Here is a 16,986-nt window from a genome sequence, read left to right on the forward strand (position 1 = left end):
AAAGAAATCTCAGTAAAATGATTGATCCTAAGACCCCAATAGTGGAGGCAGACTTATTATTCATTCCCACACTACTGAATATGTATATTCACGCTGATTTTACTTACAGCGCCACAGTGACATCCAGGTTTGGGGGCAGCACAGGAGAACTGGTTAACATTTGCTTCCAGAAGCAGTTCCTAAAGGGGACACAATAATTCCAGTAACATGATACCCTTCCCCATTTTGTGCAGTGGGGACGCAGCGGGTGTAGAAAGAGAAGATGAAGTTAAAGTGGATGAAGTTGGCTAACACTTTAGTTCTCCTCCAGGGATGTTCGGCTGTGTGAAAACATCAATGAAGATATTAATGGTAAGCTAGGGGTGAAAAGGTTTAACAGTTTGTGGGGAGAGTAGATCAAATGCATCCAGGGTAGAGGACTGGGATGCATTGAAGATGCAAAGTAGAGTGTCTAAAGGTCCCCTGAGACATCATTTTATTGCAAATCCATGGTTATTTGTGCGTGCAAGCAACTTTTGGAAAGCCTCTCCTCCTTCCGGAGGGGAGGGGTTGTGACCGGGAGCCGATTCCCGCGTCACGCAGGGGGCGTTCCGCCCCTTGCCCTGCCATCGTCGCTGGCGCGGCGCACCCCCAGATGGGCACCCGGTAGGGTGACAGTGCGGGGGCGTGGTTTAGCCGCTCAAATGCGGCCGCGCCAGTTGCCACCATTGCGCTCCGATTTTCCTCGAGTCACCCACCCACCACTCCCTTTAGGGCGTAGCTTCTCGCTTGACCTTGCTATGGACCTATGGTTGGTCGCCCTGGTTGCCTGGGGGGCTTGGTAGGAGTTTTTTCCAATTGGCAATTGGCACCGGCCTCTTGGTTTTTTTCGCCTACCTCGTAGCAATCGTCACAACTTTCTTGGTATTTGGCGGTTAGGCAATAGAATGTGTTGATGGTGTATGGAAGGGCAAGGTGTGGCCATCGCCTACCCCTTCACTTATGGGTATTCCATTAAAGGAATCAGGCGGTCGTGGATCCTGTCCGATGCCATGTGGGGCGGAGGGCCATGGCACGACCCCCGGTGACATCAGGGGAGAGCTTATAGTTGTGTTTGCATCAACAGGCTCCCCCTACTGATGGTTAACCCTAGACAGACTCACCCCTCTCCGAGTGGGTGGAGTCAAAATTTAGTGTTGGTCCAATGCCTAAGCCAATACCTCTCACATGCTGTAATCAAAAAAGTTGGGTCCTTTTCTAGCCCATTAACCTTATATACTGTGTCCACGTGTCTTTATTATTCCCAAGCCGGGGTCGGGTCCTCGAATCACAAGTGGTTTTCCAACTGCCCCACTCTTTTCTGCTCTTCACCGCTGAATTGCAGCAAATGTCGATCCACAGAAAACCTGCTTGACGTTCAGTTTCCCCTGAAGGAAAGTGGTGGGGCGAGCAGCAGTGCGGACAAGCCCTAAATAGATTATAAAGAGATAATACTGAACTTGCCTCTGCTTTGCGACGATTCTTCAGTTTAATTCCTTCTAGCTGCTGCTTCAGTTTTTGGGGTTTATAAGTACTTTTAGGAACCTAAGCACACAGAAACAATAATTTAGAGTTAGAAAGTACTAGGTAATAAAGAGGTCTGAAAGGATTTGAATAACATATATTTCAACAGTTTGCTTTAGAACTAAAGAAAACCCCTGCTAATTTAGACCAAAGGCATATCTAGTCCAGCACCCTGTTTTTGACAATGCCTAACCAATTGCTTCTGGGAAGCCCACAAGCAAAGCGTGAGCACAGTAAGCACCACTTTCCCATTGCTTGCCAGCAACTAGTATTCAGTGGCAGGGTGGATTTGATTTAAATCAAATTTATTTAAATAACGGTTTAAATCACTAGTCAGTAAGACTTGACTTAAATCATTTTTTTACAGAAAGACTCATTCTTGCTGGTATCATCTTAATATTTACAACCAGATGAAGGTTTCATTTTTGGAATAATAAATTTTCAGAGTAGTTTTTACAATTATATCAAAAATTACTGATTTGGTTTTACTATGAGAAATACATAGACAGATAATTAAGAAATTATTGTGAGGTTTCATAAGTTAACTGTTTATATCTGGACAACTTTTCTGCTGTGCTTTATTGGAAGGAGAAAAATAATCATTTCCTTAATAACAATTTAAACAATTTATTGAACTAAAACAATAACATTATAGCATATGTATCCATATTTGTTAACTGATGTGGTTAAACATTTTTTTAAAAAAAAAACTTGTGAGTTTTAGCACACATGAAAAACTTAAAATGAATCCTTATTTCCTGATGAATAGCCTTTGGACTGTAATGTAACTTAAATGGATAACTATCTTTAGAAGGATTTTTCCCTCAAAAGCATTTTTTTTTTTAAATCCGATTTAATTTTTTTTAAAAATCCAATTTAAATTTTAAAAAACAATTTATATATATATATTTTAAAAATCATTGATTTTTATCCACCCTGTTCAGTGGCATATTGCCTTCGAATCTACAGTTTCCATATACCGTATTTTTCGCCCTATAGGACGCACTTTTTCACCTCCAAAAATGAAGGTGAAATCTGTGTGCGTCCTATGAGGCGAATGCAGGCTTTCGCTGAGGCTTGGAGAGCGAGAGGGGTCGGTGCGCACCGACCCCTCTCGCTCTCCAGGCTTCAGGAAGCTATCAGCAAGCCTGGGGAGCCCGCAGGAGTTCCCGCAGGGCTCCCTAGGCTGCGGGTAGCAGCCTGCTTCCCGGAGCACGCTGAAAGCAGAGCGCCCGGCGCTTCGGGAAGACACCCGCAGCCTACGGAGCCCTGCGGGAGTTCCCGCAGGGCTCCCTAGGCTGCAGATAGCAGCCTGCTGCATGGAGCGCAGGGAGCGCTGAAGCAGAGCGCCCCGCACTTCAGGCAGACATCGGGCAGCCCCACAAGCTTGGGGGACAGCGGAGAGGCGCAGCGCCGCCATCCGCTGTTCCTCGACCTGGTTTGGAGGCTGGCGCTGGGGAGAAGTGCGCTTCTCCCCAGCGCCAGCCCCACAAGCTCGGGGGACAGCGGGGAGGCGGAGCGCCACCATCCCGCTGTTCCCCGACCTGGTTTGGGGGGGGGGGTTCTTTTATTTCCCCCCAAAAAACTAGGTGCATCCTATGGGCCGGTGCGTCCTATGGGACAAAAAATACGGTAGTCATCGTGACAAGTAGACATTGAGAGCTCCATGATCATTCATGGATTTGTTTTTTCTTCTTTTAAAGCTGTGGCCACCAGCACATCTGGTGTACTTTCTTTTCTGAATCTACTTCCAGTCCCAATTATAGTATTATGAGAAAGTATAGGTGTTGGGTATCTCCCAACTTCAGGGGTACCTGGCGTATACACATATGGCCCAGGGAGGCCCGATAGGGTCTGCCATGGGGAAACCCACCGCAGCTGCAGGTAGCTCTGGCAAGGCCCAGTGGTGCGCTTGCTGGGGCTGCTGGGAGCGGCAGTGATACTGTCCTACAGAAAAACAAGATTTTTATAGGATTCATCTTCAATAACTAATACGTAGCGCTTTCTTCAACTGAGGTTTGCCTTTTAGAGTCTGTTAATTTATTTAGGGTTCAGATATTATCAGAAATCAGACAAACTTTCTTTGGTAAAAAAGCAACACTCACAGGCTTCGTTTTTTCTACTTGTGGAATTAGCTCAGGAACCATAATAGCTCGTGGATTAGGGACTGTCAAGTTAAACGCCTTTGGTTCAGTTGTCTTTGACACTGTAGCAGTGCATTTAATTGATTTGTCATCAAGCTGATCGATCAGTTGTTTCACTTTGGGCTGCCATCTTCAAACAAAAAAATATATAACCTTATTTTCATTTTTTATCTTATATTCTTTTCTAACAGACTACGGAAGGGAGGAATCACAGTTCAGTGGGAAGTACATTTTTTGTATGTATAAGTTTCCAGGTTAAATTCCTGGAACATCCAGTTAAAAGAATCAGGTCATGTGAAACACTTCTGCCTTGAGGGCTGAAGCCATCTAACTGAGTTAGGTGGAGAAACAGTCTGACATGGTTAAAATCAAGTCCATTTATGCCTGTTAACTTTGGTAAATATAAACTCTATACAGTTTTCCCCAATGCCTTTTAAAATTTTATTTACCCTGTCTTTTAGGTTGAGGATAATATAAACATTAATATAGAATGTCTTCCAATTTCATGAAATCCATGACCATATCATATGTGGCCTGAATGACCCAATTTGTATTAAATTTTTGGGAAGTACAGTTTCAAGTATTCGATGTTGAGATCCACATTTCCTCAACATACCATTTCCAATGGAATGCACCAATCGGACTCTGGGAAGTACCTGTGATGCTATACTACCCAACAGCAAGATAATGAGGTCTCCCTGCTACCCATCAGAGAATCCAGCAGGCCATATAAAGGGCAGCCTCATCTTGTAACGTTTATTGTAGGATGTCTTCTCCCAACACCAAAAAACACCAATCTGAAGCTGCTAATCTTTTTAAAAATGTACAATCAAGAATACACACCACACAGTCACCTCTTAATTATTTTAAGGCAGGAAAGTACAAGAGACAACCCACCGCTCCCCTACCCTCAAATACATAAAACGAATATGAATTTAGGAGTTTTAGTTGGCCTAAAGAAGGAAGGGGTTGCCCTCCATAATATGGATTACAGAGAAAAGTGAATCCCTTTTATTTTCCCCATAACCACCCCTGGACCTATGTCCGCCATTTGGGAGGTTTAATCCACTCGGGGGGGGGGGCTGGGGGCTCCTGTGCCTTAAAAATAATAATCTAATTCTGCCCAAAGGGGGGCAAATTATAACTAAATTCCCTAGAAGAGTGAACCCAGAGGCACAGAGCTTTATTTTATGCAGAGTAGCTTGGAATCTAAATTACAAATCAAAGTGGACAGAGCAAGTCAAAAACATATTGGATTGCTATTATTGTTTAAAACACAGATACAAGATAAATCTGCCTGTAAGTCTAAACAACACTTAGCTAGAGGATCCGATAGTCTGACTTGGTATAAGGCAGCTTCCCCTGTTCCTAAGAACCTTAATAACAAGAGGTTTACAGAGAAAAGGTCATGCAGCACCGAACCGATTCGGAAACCACAGTGCCCAACAGCTGACTCAGACACTTCCTGTATGGCAAAGCAGGAGGGCCAATGCACCACAGCTACTTAGGCTGCTTTCCTATGCACACTTACCTGGGAGTAAGCTCTATGGAACACAGCTTACTAAATAAATAAATATGCATAGGTTTGCACTGTTCACAACTTCAATGTTCAAAGTTTCTGTCTGGAAACCAACTGCCTCCATTAACCTCCGAGGGTAGATAATTCTATCAGGGCCTCTACTTCTGAGGAGGGGGGAAATGGCTGAAGCCATAAAAATAATAATAATTTATTATTTATACTCTGCCCATCTGGCTGAGTTTCCCCAGCCACTCTGGGCAGCTTCCAACAAAGATTAAAAACACATTAAAACATCAGTCATTAAAAACTTCCCTAAATCTCAGCAGGATGTGATCTCACCTGTTGCATTTTCAGATCATCCTCTTTCTACCTGGTTGAGAAAATCAGATCAGGGCTGAGGACCATAGCTGTCAACTTACAGATTTGAAAATAAGGGACCAGCAGCCTCGAAAATAAGGGATCAGCAGCCAAAATAAGGGATTTTCTGGTCACAGGTATGTTCAGCTTCTGAGCCCCTCCGAGCCAAAGGCAGAAAGCCCAGCCAGCAGCCAAACGAAGCCTCAAGCGGTGGTTCCCACAGCGCAGCAACCCGGCAAAGGGGATGCAGCAAGGAAAACTACCGTCACCTCTCTGCTGGGAAGCGCTGAGCAAAGGCGAGTCCCCAGGCAATGCGGCCGATTTGATCGGCACAAGGTACGCAAGCTCCATCCCCCAGTTGTTCTTAGACTCCTTATTGGATGAGCAACGCAGCCAAGCAACACAGTTGGAGCCTCCCTCCTCCCTGGCCGGCACGGAGGGAGGGAGAGGAGCTGCTTCCTTTGAAACCCGGGAAATTTAAGGGATATCATCAATAAGGGACAGCAGCGGGAAACGGCGCTGGGATAAGGGAGTTTCCCGCCAAATAAGGGACAGTTGACAACTATGCTGAGGACTGCCACGTGATATTGGGACAAACCCATGGTTGTTATGGTGGCCATGAAATTCTGAGACACCTCAGATTTAGTGGACTAGGCATGTACAGTGGTGCCCCGCAAGACGAATGCCTCGCAAGACGGAAAACCCGCTAGACGAAAGGGTTTTCCGTTTTTGAGTTGCTTCGCAGGACGAATTTCCCTATGGGCTTGCTTCGCAAGACGAAAATGTCTTGCAAGTCTTGAGATTTTTTTTTCGCTCCCCCCCCTTTTTCTAAGCCGCTAAGCCGCTAATAGCCTTTTAGCAGCTAATCCGCTAAACCGATAAGCCTTTAATAGCCGCTAAACCGCTAATAGCGCTAATCCGCTAATAGGGTTGCTTCACAAGACGAAAAAACCGCTAAACGAAGACACTCGCGGAACGGATTAATTTCGTCTTGCGAGGCACCACTGTATGTTGAAGTTCTCCAGAACCAACAGTCTGGGAGTCCTCAAGACCACATCTGAGACCACCTCTGTCGGCTCAGGCAGGAAGACAACTGGGCATCAGGGCAGGTGGTAAACCGACAGAATCCCTAATCTGTCCTGACTTCCCAGTACAGACACACTAGATCTCAACTTAAGCAGACGGGAAGAGAGATGGAATTTCTACAGACTACAGCCCCACCCTACTCCTCAAATCTGCCCTGATGATGCATCAAGTACCCAGGTAAGACCAATTCCACCCTGTTTGCTTACCCAAGTCTTGGTAATACAAACAGTTCAGCCTCCTCACAAATAAATATATAAATTATAAACTAACCCCGGTGAACTGGATTTTTTGGGATGTAAGTGATGCTAAAGATAATCTAATTATCATTAATTTATTAACAGACACAAACTGCAATCCTATGCCACTTTCTGGGAGTAATCACCATCAGACATAATGAGACTCACTTCTGTTTTAACACGAATGGGATTGTACTGATTATTGCTTACCTTAGCAATGGTTCGATCCAGTTTTCTTTTACATAGGCAGAATCATATATCTGGTTCCATTCATCTTTTATCCATGTGTGCAAATTTACAACATCGAAAAAAAATCTAAGGAACTAAAAAGAATTTGCTTTAGTTAAGGAATTAAAATCAGAGAAAACCCAGTAGCCGCCTTAAACATTGGATCAGATATTGTATTTTGTTTGTCCTAATAACTGCATCCAGTGCTTTTTTCAGGGGGGGGGGGACGCAGGTGTATGCATACCCCTAAACATTTTGTGAATCTAAGTTCGGCCTCATTGAGGGGCAGTATTTCAATATGAGTAGGAAAATGAGAGTACCCCTAAACATTTTTTTAGAAAAAAAGCACTGACTGCATCCTGTCCACATCCGTTCCTATGTCTATTTGAATTCTGTTGAGATCACTGAATATCCTGCAACCAGAGGGTTAGATTGAGAGTTATCGGGGGTGGGGGGTTATTGGGTTGTTGTTTTTATTTTGATTGTGTACTTTGTGGTTTTCTATTCTGATTTTATCCTGTGAACCACCCTGAGACCGGAGGGTATTGGGCAAAATATTAAATAAATCAATAAATATCTAGAAGTTGAGAGGCAATTTTAGCTGATTTCTACTTCTTCCTGCAGTCCCCTGTGTAATAGAAATCTGTTTCACTAGGCTGGGAGAAAGTACAGAATATGGGAGGAGACGGGAAGGCTGCAGGGGGAACTGAAAATAACAGTCTTCACTGGATCTCAGTGCCTTCTGTGAATGGAAGAAACCCTTCCTTTTGTGGACAGACAACTTTGGTTCCAACCCATCTGGTAAAGAATCATAGAATTGTAGAGTTGGAAGGGATCCCAAGCATCATCTAGTGATTCTAGTCCAACCCTCTGCAATGCAGCAATCTGAACAGTCTCCCATCCAATTTGAAACCATAAGGGACCCTGCTTAGCTTTGCAAATGTGATAGCAGTTTTATTGCTGCACCACTAGGAGGGGTAGCTTACCATTTGCTGAGGCATATAGGATAATTATATGGTGGACAACCTTTGTCTAGTTGATTGACAATGAAACTTCTTCATTATTGATATCCAGATATGTAATTTAATATATTATTGGGGGGAACCAGTTAACCCATAATGGATAATAAAAATGTTGTTTTTTAAAAAATAATAATTGCTTAACTACATCAGTTTTATTTACCTTACATATTTTAACAGGATCTGCTGCCTTGACCATTCTTGAGAACTGCTGAAGTCCAAGTTCATCCAATTGAAAAGTGGCCAAATAACAAACAACTATCAGAAACAAAATAGATTTGTATTTTATAGATGAATATGGATAATGATACAAAATTGATAACTTTACTGGACTAGTGCAAAGTTAGTATATGGAAGGGTTCTCAAATGTTTGATCCCCAGGAGTCACATGAAAATTACTGAGGCCCACCAGTTACAAAATGATGGTGAAGAAGCAGAGCATGTCACATCACATAATTGTAGAAGGTGGAATTAGAGTTTGGCATAGTCAGCTGCCAATGACAGTCATTATTTTCTGTTGATATCTTAGGTAAAGGGACCCCTGACCATTAGGTCCAGTCGCAGACAACTCTGGGGTTGTGGCGCTCATCTCGCTTTACTGGCCGAGGGAGCCGGCGTACAGCTTCCGGGTCATGTGGCCAGCATGACTAAGCTGCTTCTGGTGAACCAGAGCAGCACATGGAAACGTGGTACCTATTTATCTACTTGCACTTTGACGTGCTTTCGAACTGCTAGGTTGGCAGGAGCAGGGGCTAAGTAACGGGAGTTCACCCCGTTGCAGGGATTTGAACCGCTGACTTTCCAATTGGCAAATCCTAGGCTCTGTGGTTTAACCCACAGCGCCACCCGCATCCCTATTGATATCTTACCCCTCTAGAAATTCCCAACTTCTTTGCCACAGTGATTTCCTTGTGGCAAGGAGTTCTCTGGTTCAGCTTTTCTCAAGCTCATTACAGTGTGTCTAGCGGTTTCATGACTCAGCCTCACGATTTTAGGCAGAATATGCTTATCCAAAGGCTCTGAGTCAGTGGTGGCGAACCTATGGCACACGTGTGTGTGTGTGTGTACACACACACACACACATATATATATAGTCTACTGACTGCAAACAAATGATAATGACAACCCCGTGTAAATTTCCTATGTCATTATATTGTAATTGTGTAATACCCAACACTAAATCATTATATTCTGATTAGATAATACCTACCAACGTAAAGATTATGGTCAGACAACAGGCAATGTTTTCCATCTCTGGTATAAAATGCATTGACCACCACATCCAACAGAGGTTTATATTCTATACAGCCAGATAAAGTTGCCATCAAAAAGGTTTCATCTGTTACACTGAAAGCCTGTAGAGATGAAATTGATTACAATTTGGGGAGCAAAGTCCAACGCATGGAACAAAACACCACAATTCTCTGCCCAATGATAACATGGATTGGCCATTAAGGAAGGAACTATACAAAGATTGCCACTGGCTTGAGTCACTACTCCATAGAGCTAACAATCCAAGGTCTCTGACAAGATGAAGCCCACAAATAATTTGCTGGAAAAGGAAGCTCCTTGTTATGCACTGTGCTCATGAGTTTTTCCAGCATAGCTACTCTGGGTGAGGTCAGACATATGGTTCAAGATTACTTTGAAAGAGAGGTTGGTCCAGTTCTTGCAGTGGACAAACATGTTACGTGTAGAGGAGTGTTTCCTGTATTCCACCTTGTGCTCTATGTTGTAGCTCTTTCTAAACCATTTTCTGTAACAGTGGAACATCTGGTGGACCAATTCCTTTCGTCCCATAACAAAATCTACAGTGAAGTTTGTCATGATGTGCTGCTCTCTGAAGTCAGTTGCTGTTTTTATTTCATGCTTGTCAAAGTGAGATCTCTGCAAAGTGTTGTTGCCCCTCATCTCATAGTGCTAAGGCATGGGTAGACAAACTAAGGCCTGGGGGCTGGATCCAGCCCAATCGCCTTCTTAATCCAGCCTGCGGATGGTCCAGGAATCAGCTTGTTTTTACATGAGTAGAATGTGTCCTTTTATTTAAAATGCATCTCTGGGTTATTTGTGGGGCCTGCCTGGTTTTTTTACATGAGTAGAATGTGTGTTTTTATTTAAAATGCATCTCTGGGTTATTTGTGGGGCGTAGGAATTTGTTCATTTTTTTCCTCAAAATAGGTCTGAGGAACAGTGGACCAGCCCACTGCTGAAAAAGTTTGCTGACCCCTGTGCTAAGGCAAGAAACCACAGCTGGTGCATTTTACTGTTACACATGCACAACAACACATACATGTTCCCAAATGATACATATATTTTGATAATTAATCAAGAACTACAGTTCCTCACAGCAAAATCTGAGCTTCCTAATAGGAATTATCAAGACAACAAGTCAGGGTTTAGAGAAGGGTGGTGGATCTCAGGCCTGTGGACCAGGTCAAGCTTTCTATTGCCCCCTGGCCTGTTGCAGCAACATCTGCAGTGGTGGAAAATAACAATGCAAACATTCTGTGCTTGTGGCACAGAAACCTCTGACAATGGATGGGTGAGCTAATGTGTTGCCACTGAACTCTCAAATGTTCCAGCTGCTAAAGGAACAAAGGTTTGTTTGACAACCAGCTTTGCAGTCCAGTCTCTTTCTGTGGAGGGAAGGTTGTCAGTCAGTCTGGGATTAAGATCTCACATGTTCTAGGGAGGAAGCACTTCTGGAGCATATTAAGGACCTGGAAGAGGATGAAAGGAGGCTAACAGGCAGAAAAGGGGGAACAGGGAAGAATAGGAGTAGGAGATTAATGGGGAAAGAGCAAATGAAAAAATGGAATAGGGATAAGAAACAGAAGCATTATTCCTTTCACCCACTTGATGACAGTTGTGGAGAGAGATGATGTGGGGAGAGGGGACAAAATAGGATTGATTAATGCTCTGTCAAGGTGAATGGATGAGATTTCTGTGTAAACGTATTAGGCATAGGAAAGGAATTTGGCAAATTCAGCTTCCAAAGCAGACTCACTTGATCCACACTTCCAAGATTAATGAGCAGATTCGACGTAGGTCCACTTTGGAATCCACACTTCTCCTGAATTTCATGGCAATATCAACAAAGGGCTGAGGACTCTTATTTTTAAGAATTTCCTCCCCCACTGCTCCTGCCTCCCCACTTATCTTTCCATCATATAAAGTAGCAGAGACAAAGATAGGAATGGTAGGCATACATCCCAAACCAAGTGGAGCTTCTAAGATACTGTATTTTTTGCTCTATAAGACTCATTTTTACTCTTCTAAAAAGTAAGGGGAAATGTGTGTGTGTGTTATGGAGTGAATGCAGGCTGCGCAGCTATCACAGAAGCCAGAACAGCAAGAGGGATTGCTGCTTTCACTGCGCAGCGATCCCTCTTGCTGTTCTGGCTTCTGAGATTCAGAATATTTTTTTCCTTATTTTCCTCCTCCAAAAATTAGGTGCGTCTTGTGGTCTGGTGCGTCTTACAGAGCGAAAAATACGGTAATTCCCACAGTCCAGAAACTGACACCTGGGCATCCATTAATGCATCACTCTCAGGCTTGTTTATGTCCATATTCCTGTGCTATTCCTAAAATTAATTTCCTTCTTCTAAAGTAGAGGCATACAATCTTCTTACTAGTTTAAATGGAAATCCCACCTATAACTAATGCATTTATCTAGAGGCTTAAAAATAACAAACTTTAAGTGTTTGCACTTAATATTTCAGAGGACTAGTCTAACAACATGCCAAGCCAGATATTTCAGATTATTCCTCCTCCCCCCCCCCACCACCACCATGGGATTTTGATCTAGTTTGCTTGCTCCTACTTCTCCCCCCATCCACTGAAAGCATTTTGATATCTGGTGACATTAAGATTAATCTTGCTTAGTTCTAAGAAAGGAAGAAAGCCAATTTAAAATGTGAAAATTGTGCAGGATGAAGTAGGATTCTGCATACCTGGAATGTTTTAGCAGCTGTTTCATCCAAGAAATGCCCAACACTCTCATTTTCAGGATTGAAACGATTAAGCTGTTGGACTACAATTTCAATGTGCTTCAGCTGGCTGGCCATTTTCACATGCAGGATTCCTGTAAATCATTAAATGTACGGTATATATTGTCATCAGTTACAGTTTAATCTAAGTATAAATACTATTTTTCATGAATACACTAGTGCTGCTACTAGTATATGCTAAGATTTATGCTGAGGAGGTAGTATTTGAAAAGATGAGGGGGGAAACTTTCAAAGTTGAATTCTAAATGCCAGGTTTCTTTACACTTACTATTAAAATACATTTTGTGACATTTCAATTTCTATCTTTTCAAAAATATGCATTTAATTCTTTAATGCCACTTTGCTTTTTTCAAGGTACGTACTCTTGAGTTCACAACACAATTGTTAAAAAAATTAAAATTCAAAAGCCCTAAGCTATGGGCTCTCTGTTGTATCTAACCCCTGCTCCCAGATTTCAGGGGAGGAGGTATAATAGTTTCCTTGCCTGGGTGTCCTTGTGCATAGGACCACTGTAAGTCTGGATGCCACTGAAAAGGTTTACTGGGGCGTGGGAGTTCAGAATATGCCAGAAGTTCCAACTTAATATTTACACACTAAATATTAAGTTGAGACTCCACATTCATGATGCCAGGTCATACTAGATAGCTCAATGAAGATGCTGACCCAGTGTGAGGTGGCCATAAAAAAAAATAAGGCATATTCCACACTAGAAAGAAATGGGGAGGGGACAGCCAATATCATAATGCCAATTATCCAAATCTGTGGGGTGACCTATTTGAAGTACTGCGTACAGTTCTGGTCACCTCACCTGAAGGAGGAGCTGGAAAAGCTTCAGGAAAAAAGGCCATCAAAATGATCAAGGGGGTGGAGTAAGGAAGAGTTGCAGACGTGCTTCCCAACAGGGGGGCAATTTGATTTTTAAGGGGTGGCAATTCGAGCTTGTTCAGACCAAGTTTATGGCCTTTTAGGCTTACTCCACGTGAATAGGAGATCACTTTTTGAATAATAAGAATTATATGTCGGGGGGGGTCATCAGGATTTTAGAGATGCTTAGGTGAGGCATGGCCAAAAAAAGGTTCGGAACCACTTGGGTTAGACTAGGAAAAGCGATGAAGAGGCAACATGACAGAAGTCCTCGGATCCCACACCTAGGGGTCGAGGTCCCTTTGCCCTCCCCCCCCATAAAATATTTGGGGAAGCTGCCCCCCCCCCCCAAAAAAGTTGATGGCCATTGAAATGGTGTTTGTGTGCTGCATCGTGTGATTCATTATGCGGGACAGGGCTTAGCTGACAAACCCCCCCCCCCAAAAAAATATATATATTTAAAATTCAAATTGGCGCCCTGATAGAAGTTCATGTGGAGAAATGCTTCTCTCCCACGACGGGCTCCTGCGAGGCTGGGCTGGCTGGGCCAATGGCCTGATCCAGCAGGTGAGTCTGGCACTCACCTGAACGACGACCCGAGAGATGGAGAGAGACGCCGCTTCTCTCACCTTCCGCAGAGAGAGAGAGAGAGAGAGAGAGACGCTTCCCCCGTCCCGAGCGAGAGAAAATGGCCGCCCTCGCGGACGCCGCCTCGGTTGCCTGGCAACCAATGGAAGCCGGTGGCGGCGGCGGCGGCCTACGAAGCCCGACGCCGCCCGGCCGCGGGATTTAGAAAGCTGGCTTCTTCCCGCTTCCCAAGCGGCGCGCTCTTGCCATGCTCCTGCGCCCTCTTGTTCTGGGAGCTGCCGCGGAATAGAGGGTCCCGAGTCCCAGTTCACCCACCGGCTCTGCTCTTCCCGCTTCGGGTGTCTAATATAACGTGAGGATGGGGTGTGCGAGCGTGAGGGAAGAAGATCCGAGTTCGAGGGAGACGCCGCGTGCCTTTTCTTCCCGAAGGGAAACCGGGTCAGAGGCAGGAGTGAGAAAAGGAGGGAGTTCAGTTCTGAACATGGAAACCAATTCCCACGGTTCAGAATGTGCTCAGGTGTTTTTGCACTTCACTCTGCCTGGCAGAGCTTGAGGTTGTGGGGCTGCTGTTGTGGTTTATCACACAAGTCTGAAGCCTGCCCATCCTTGATTCATCTCACGCATTTTCCCCAAGTGCATTGACACTTAATTCTGCTGCAGGTGTAGATCCAGCCTTTACACCCCTGTAGGCAAAATTCTGCTGGCCTCCTTAAGCTATTTCATTTTTTTTAAAAAAATATTTTTTATTAAGTTTCTTACAAATATACCACACACTACAACAAAAAATAAAGACAAAATCACAAATATAAACAAAAAAGAATATAAGAAAATAAAAATACATATTGACAAACACCCAGACCATACAAATTAATTAGCTGCTCAAACTTCTAACGTCATTACCATAGTTTGGACTTCCTTTGAGCACTCCCATCTGAATTTCCTTGTATTTAAATGTAGCGGTTTTCTAATATTATTAAAACACAATGTTCCAATTAAGTTCTAATTTCTTAACTTTTCGAGGTTCTGAATCTCAATTATTTTACAACTCTTACTTTCATCCTAGACCTATTTAGTAGTTTCAAGTAGTTTCTAATTTTTAATGTTACAATATTTGTTCAAATAGTCTTTAAATTTCTTCCACTCTTCTTGATGTTCTTCTTCTTTCTGGTTGCGGATTCTTCCAGTAAGGTCAGCCAGCTCCATATATTCCATCATTTTCATCTCCTTAAGCTATTTCAGGCCTTTGTCTGAATTTTCAGCTTTTTGTTCTCTAAAAAAATAATAATCTCTCTAGCTCTTTTATTTATGGAAATGTAAAAGCATGCAGGCAACATTTATATCCAGCTGGTCTCTACAAATAAACTTTTCTGATGCCTTGAAATGTCCTGTTGAGTGAATGTCAAAAGCACTGGAATAACTTAAGAGCGATGCAATAGACGCTTCTAAATTACATTTGATGGTTCAAAATATTCAATACCAATTAGATACCTTATTTATTAAACAAATCGGGATATTTGCGTTTATTTGGTGCATTGCCCTGTACCTTCTGCACTAAATCACCAAAATTGCTGGTTCCTGGCTTGTGTTGCTGCAAATGTAGATATAGAAAGGAGAATTCCTGGATTCCAAGATCCCAGTACTCTTTGGTGACACAACCCCAGCAGAAATTCAAAGTCACAAAATACACAGCAAAGTAAAATGTAGAAATCTAGGTTGTTAAGACGTTTAAAATATGCCCTTCCAAGCCAGTCCAGAAATGTCCCTCTTCCTCCAGCATAGGGAAAAGATGTTTGGTTAGTTGAAAACTGGTTTGCTTACAAACTTTTCAAAAGTCAGGTTCATGTGCTTTGCCGTGCATGAGCTAGAAAGGCTGCAGAGACAGTAAAAAAAATCAGTTTAGTTCCAAAGTGGTGTGAATCCCTAGATTATTGGTATGTTGTTGTTGTTTAGTCATTTAGTCGCGTCCGACTCTTTGTGACCCCATGGACCAGAGCACGCCAGGCACTTCCGTCTTCCACTGCCTCCCGCAGTTTGGTCAAACTCATGCTGGTAGCTTCGAGAACACTGTCCCACCATCTCGTCCTCTGTCGTCCCCTTCTCCTTGTGCCTTCCATCTTTCCCAGCATCAGGGTCTTTTCCAGGGAGTCTTCTCTTCACATGAGGTGGCCAAAGTATTGGAGTCTCAGCTTCACAATCTGTCTTTCCAGTGAGTACTCAGGGCTGATTTCCTTCAGAATGGAGAGTTTTGATCTTCTTGCAGTCCATGGGACTCTCAAGAGTCTCCTCCAGCACCAGAACTCAAAAGCATCAATTCTTCGGCAATCAGCCTTCTTTATGGTCCAGCTCTCACTTCCACACATCACTACTGGGAAAACCATAGCTTTAACTATACGGACCTTTGTTGGCAAGGTGATTTCTCTACTTTTTAAGATGCTGTCTAGGTTTGTCATTGCTTTTCTCCCAAGAAGCAGGCGTCTTTTAATTTAGTGGCTGCTGTCACCATCTGCAGTGATCATGGAGCCCAGGAAAGTAAAATCTCTCACTGCCTCCATTTCTTCCCCTTTTATTTGCCAGGAGGTGATGGGCCCAGTGGCCGTATATGAACTCAAGATTTGCTGTTCTTCACAGCCATTTTCTGGAAGAAGGCTTGAAGGTGAGGAGGGGGCTTCATGTTAACTTATATTTACAGTACAGTGGTACCTCGGGTTACGTACTTAATTCATTCCAGAGGTCTGTTCGTAACCTGAAACTGTTCTTAACCTGAAGCACCACTTTAGCTAATGGGGCCTCCCGCTGCACCGCCAGAGCACGATTTCTGTTCTTATCCTGAAGCAAAGTTCTTAACCTGAAGCACTATTTCTGGGTTAGCAGAGTCTGTAACCTGAAGCGTATGTAACCTGAGGTACCACTATACTAAAATGCGGGGGTTTTTTGTATGTCACTATATATTTTTATTGTGTCCCTATATCAGTATGAAATAGTTTATTCTACGCTTTTAACCCCTTCCATGCACCAATTAGACCAGAGCACGCTGGTTATCCCCGAGGCTAATTTTCCCCCCATCAGGGCGGCCACGGCCTCGTCGGTTCCGCCCGCTCGCTTCCTTCACTGCGCAAGCGCGCCCAGCTGTGCTCCCGGCGCCGCCCTCTTCCATCCCAAACTGAGGCGCCGCCTCCCGCGAGGCGTTCAACTTCAAAGCTCATTTGCATGGGCTCCCCGTGCCCAATCACTGGCCGCCGCCTGTTTTGCATGGAGCCCGGCCGGCCACTCACAGAGCCGGGGGGCCGGGCTACCACGTGCTGTTGCTAAGCTTCGGCTTCTGAAGTTGTTGCTATAGTCGCCGGCCTATCAGGGGGCGAGGCTCTTGATCTGTCAACATTCTCTGCGCCGGAG

The 16,986-nt window shown here is 43.8% G+C and overlaps 1 protein-coding gene across 2 annotated transcripts in view; it reads right to left on the reverse strand.

The window, feature by feature from the left end:
* The window catches only part of CFAP99 (cilia and flagella associated protein 99), a 36,180-nt gene extending 19,451 nt beyond the window's left edge, over positions 1-16,729 (reverse strand). Inside the window, exons 1-8 of one of the 2 annotated variants that reach the window (XM_081005513.1) lie at positions 16,607-16,729; positions 12,085-12,215; positions 9,342-9,486; positions 8,295-8,389; positions 7,095-7,207; positions 3,648-3,816; positions 1,483-1,563; positions 108-179 (exon numbers count right to left, since the gene is read on the reverse strand). In XM_081005513.1, coding sequence (XP_080861639.1) covers positions 108-179; positions 1,483-1,563; positions 3,648-3,816; positions 7,095-7,207; positions 8,295-8,389; positions 9,342-9,486; positions 12,085-12,198 — 789 coding nt within the window. In that variant the 5' untranslated portion in view covers positions 12,199-12,215; positions 16,607-16,729. Of the gene's footprint in view, positions 1-107; positions 180-1,482; positions 1,564-3,647; positions 3,817-7,094; positions 7,208-8,294; positions 8,390-9,341; positions 9,487-12,084; positions 12,216-13,589; positions 13,717-16,606 lie in introns of those variants that run through there. The other variant, XM_081005514.1, reaches the window with a different exon arrangement.
* Between the last annotated feature and the right edge of the window lie 257 nt (positions 16,730-16,986).

This window comes from Podarcis pityusensis (genome assembly GCF_964106645.2).
Source record: "Podarcis pityusensis genome assembly, chromosome: 5".
In the NCBI taxonomy this organism is placed as follows: domain Eukaryota; kingdom Metazoa; phylum Chordata; class Lepidosauria; order Squamata; family Lacertidae; genus Podarcis; species Podarcis pityusensis.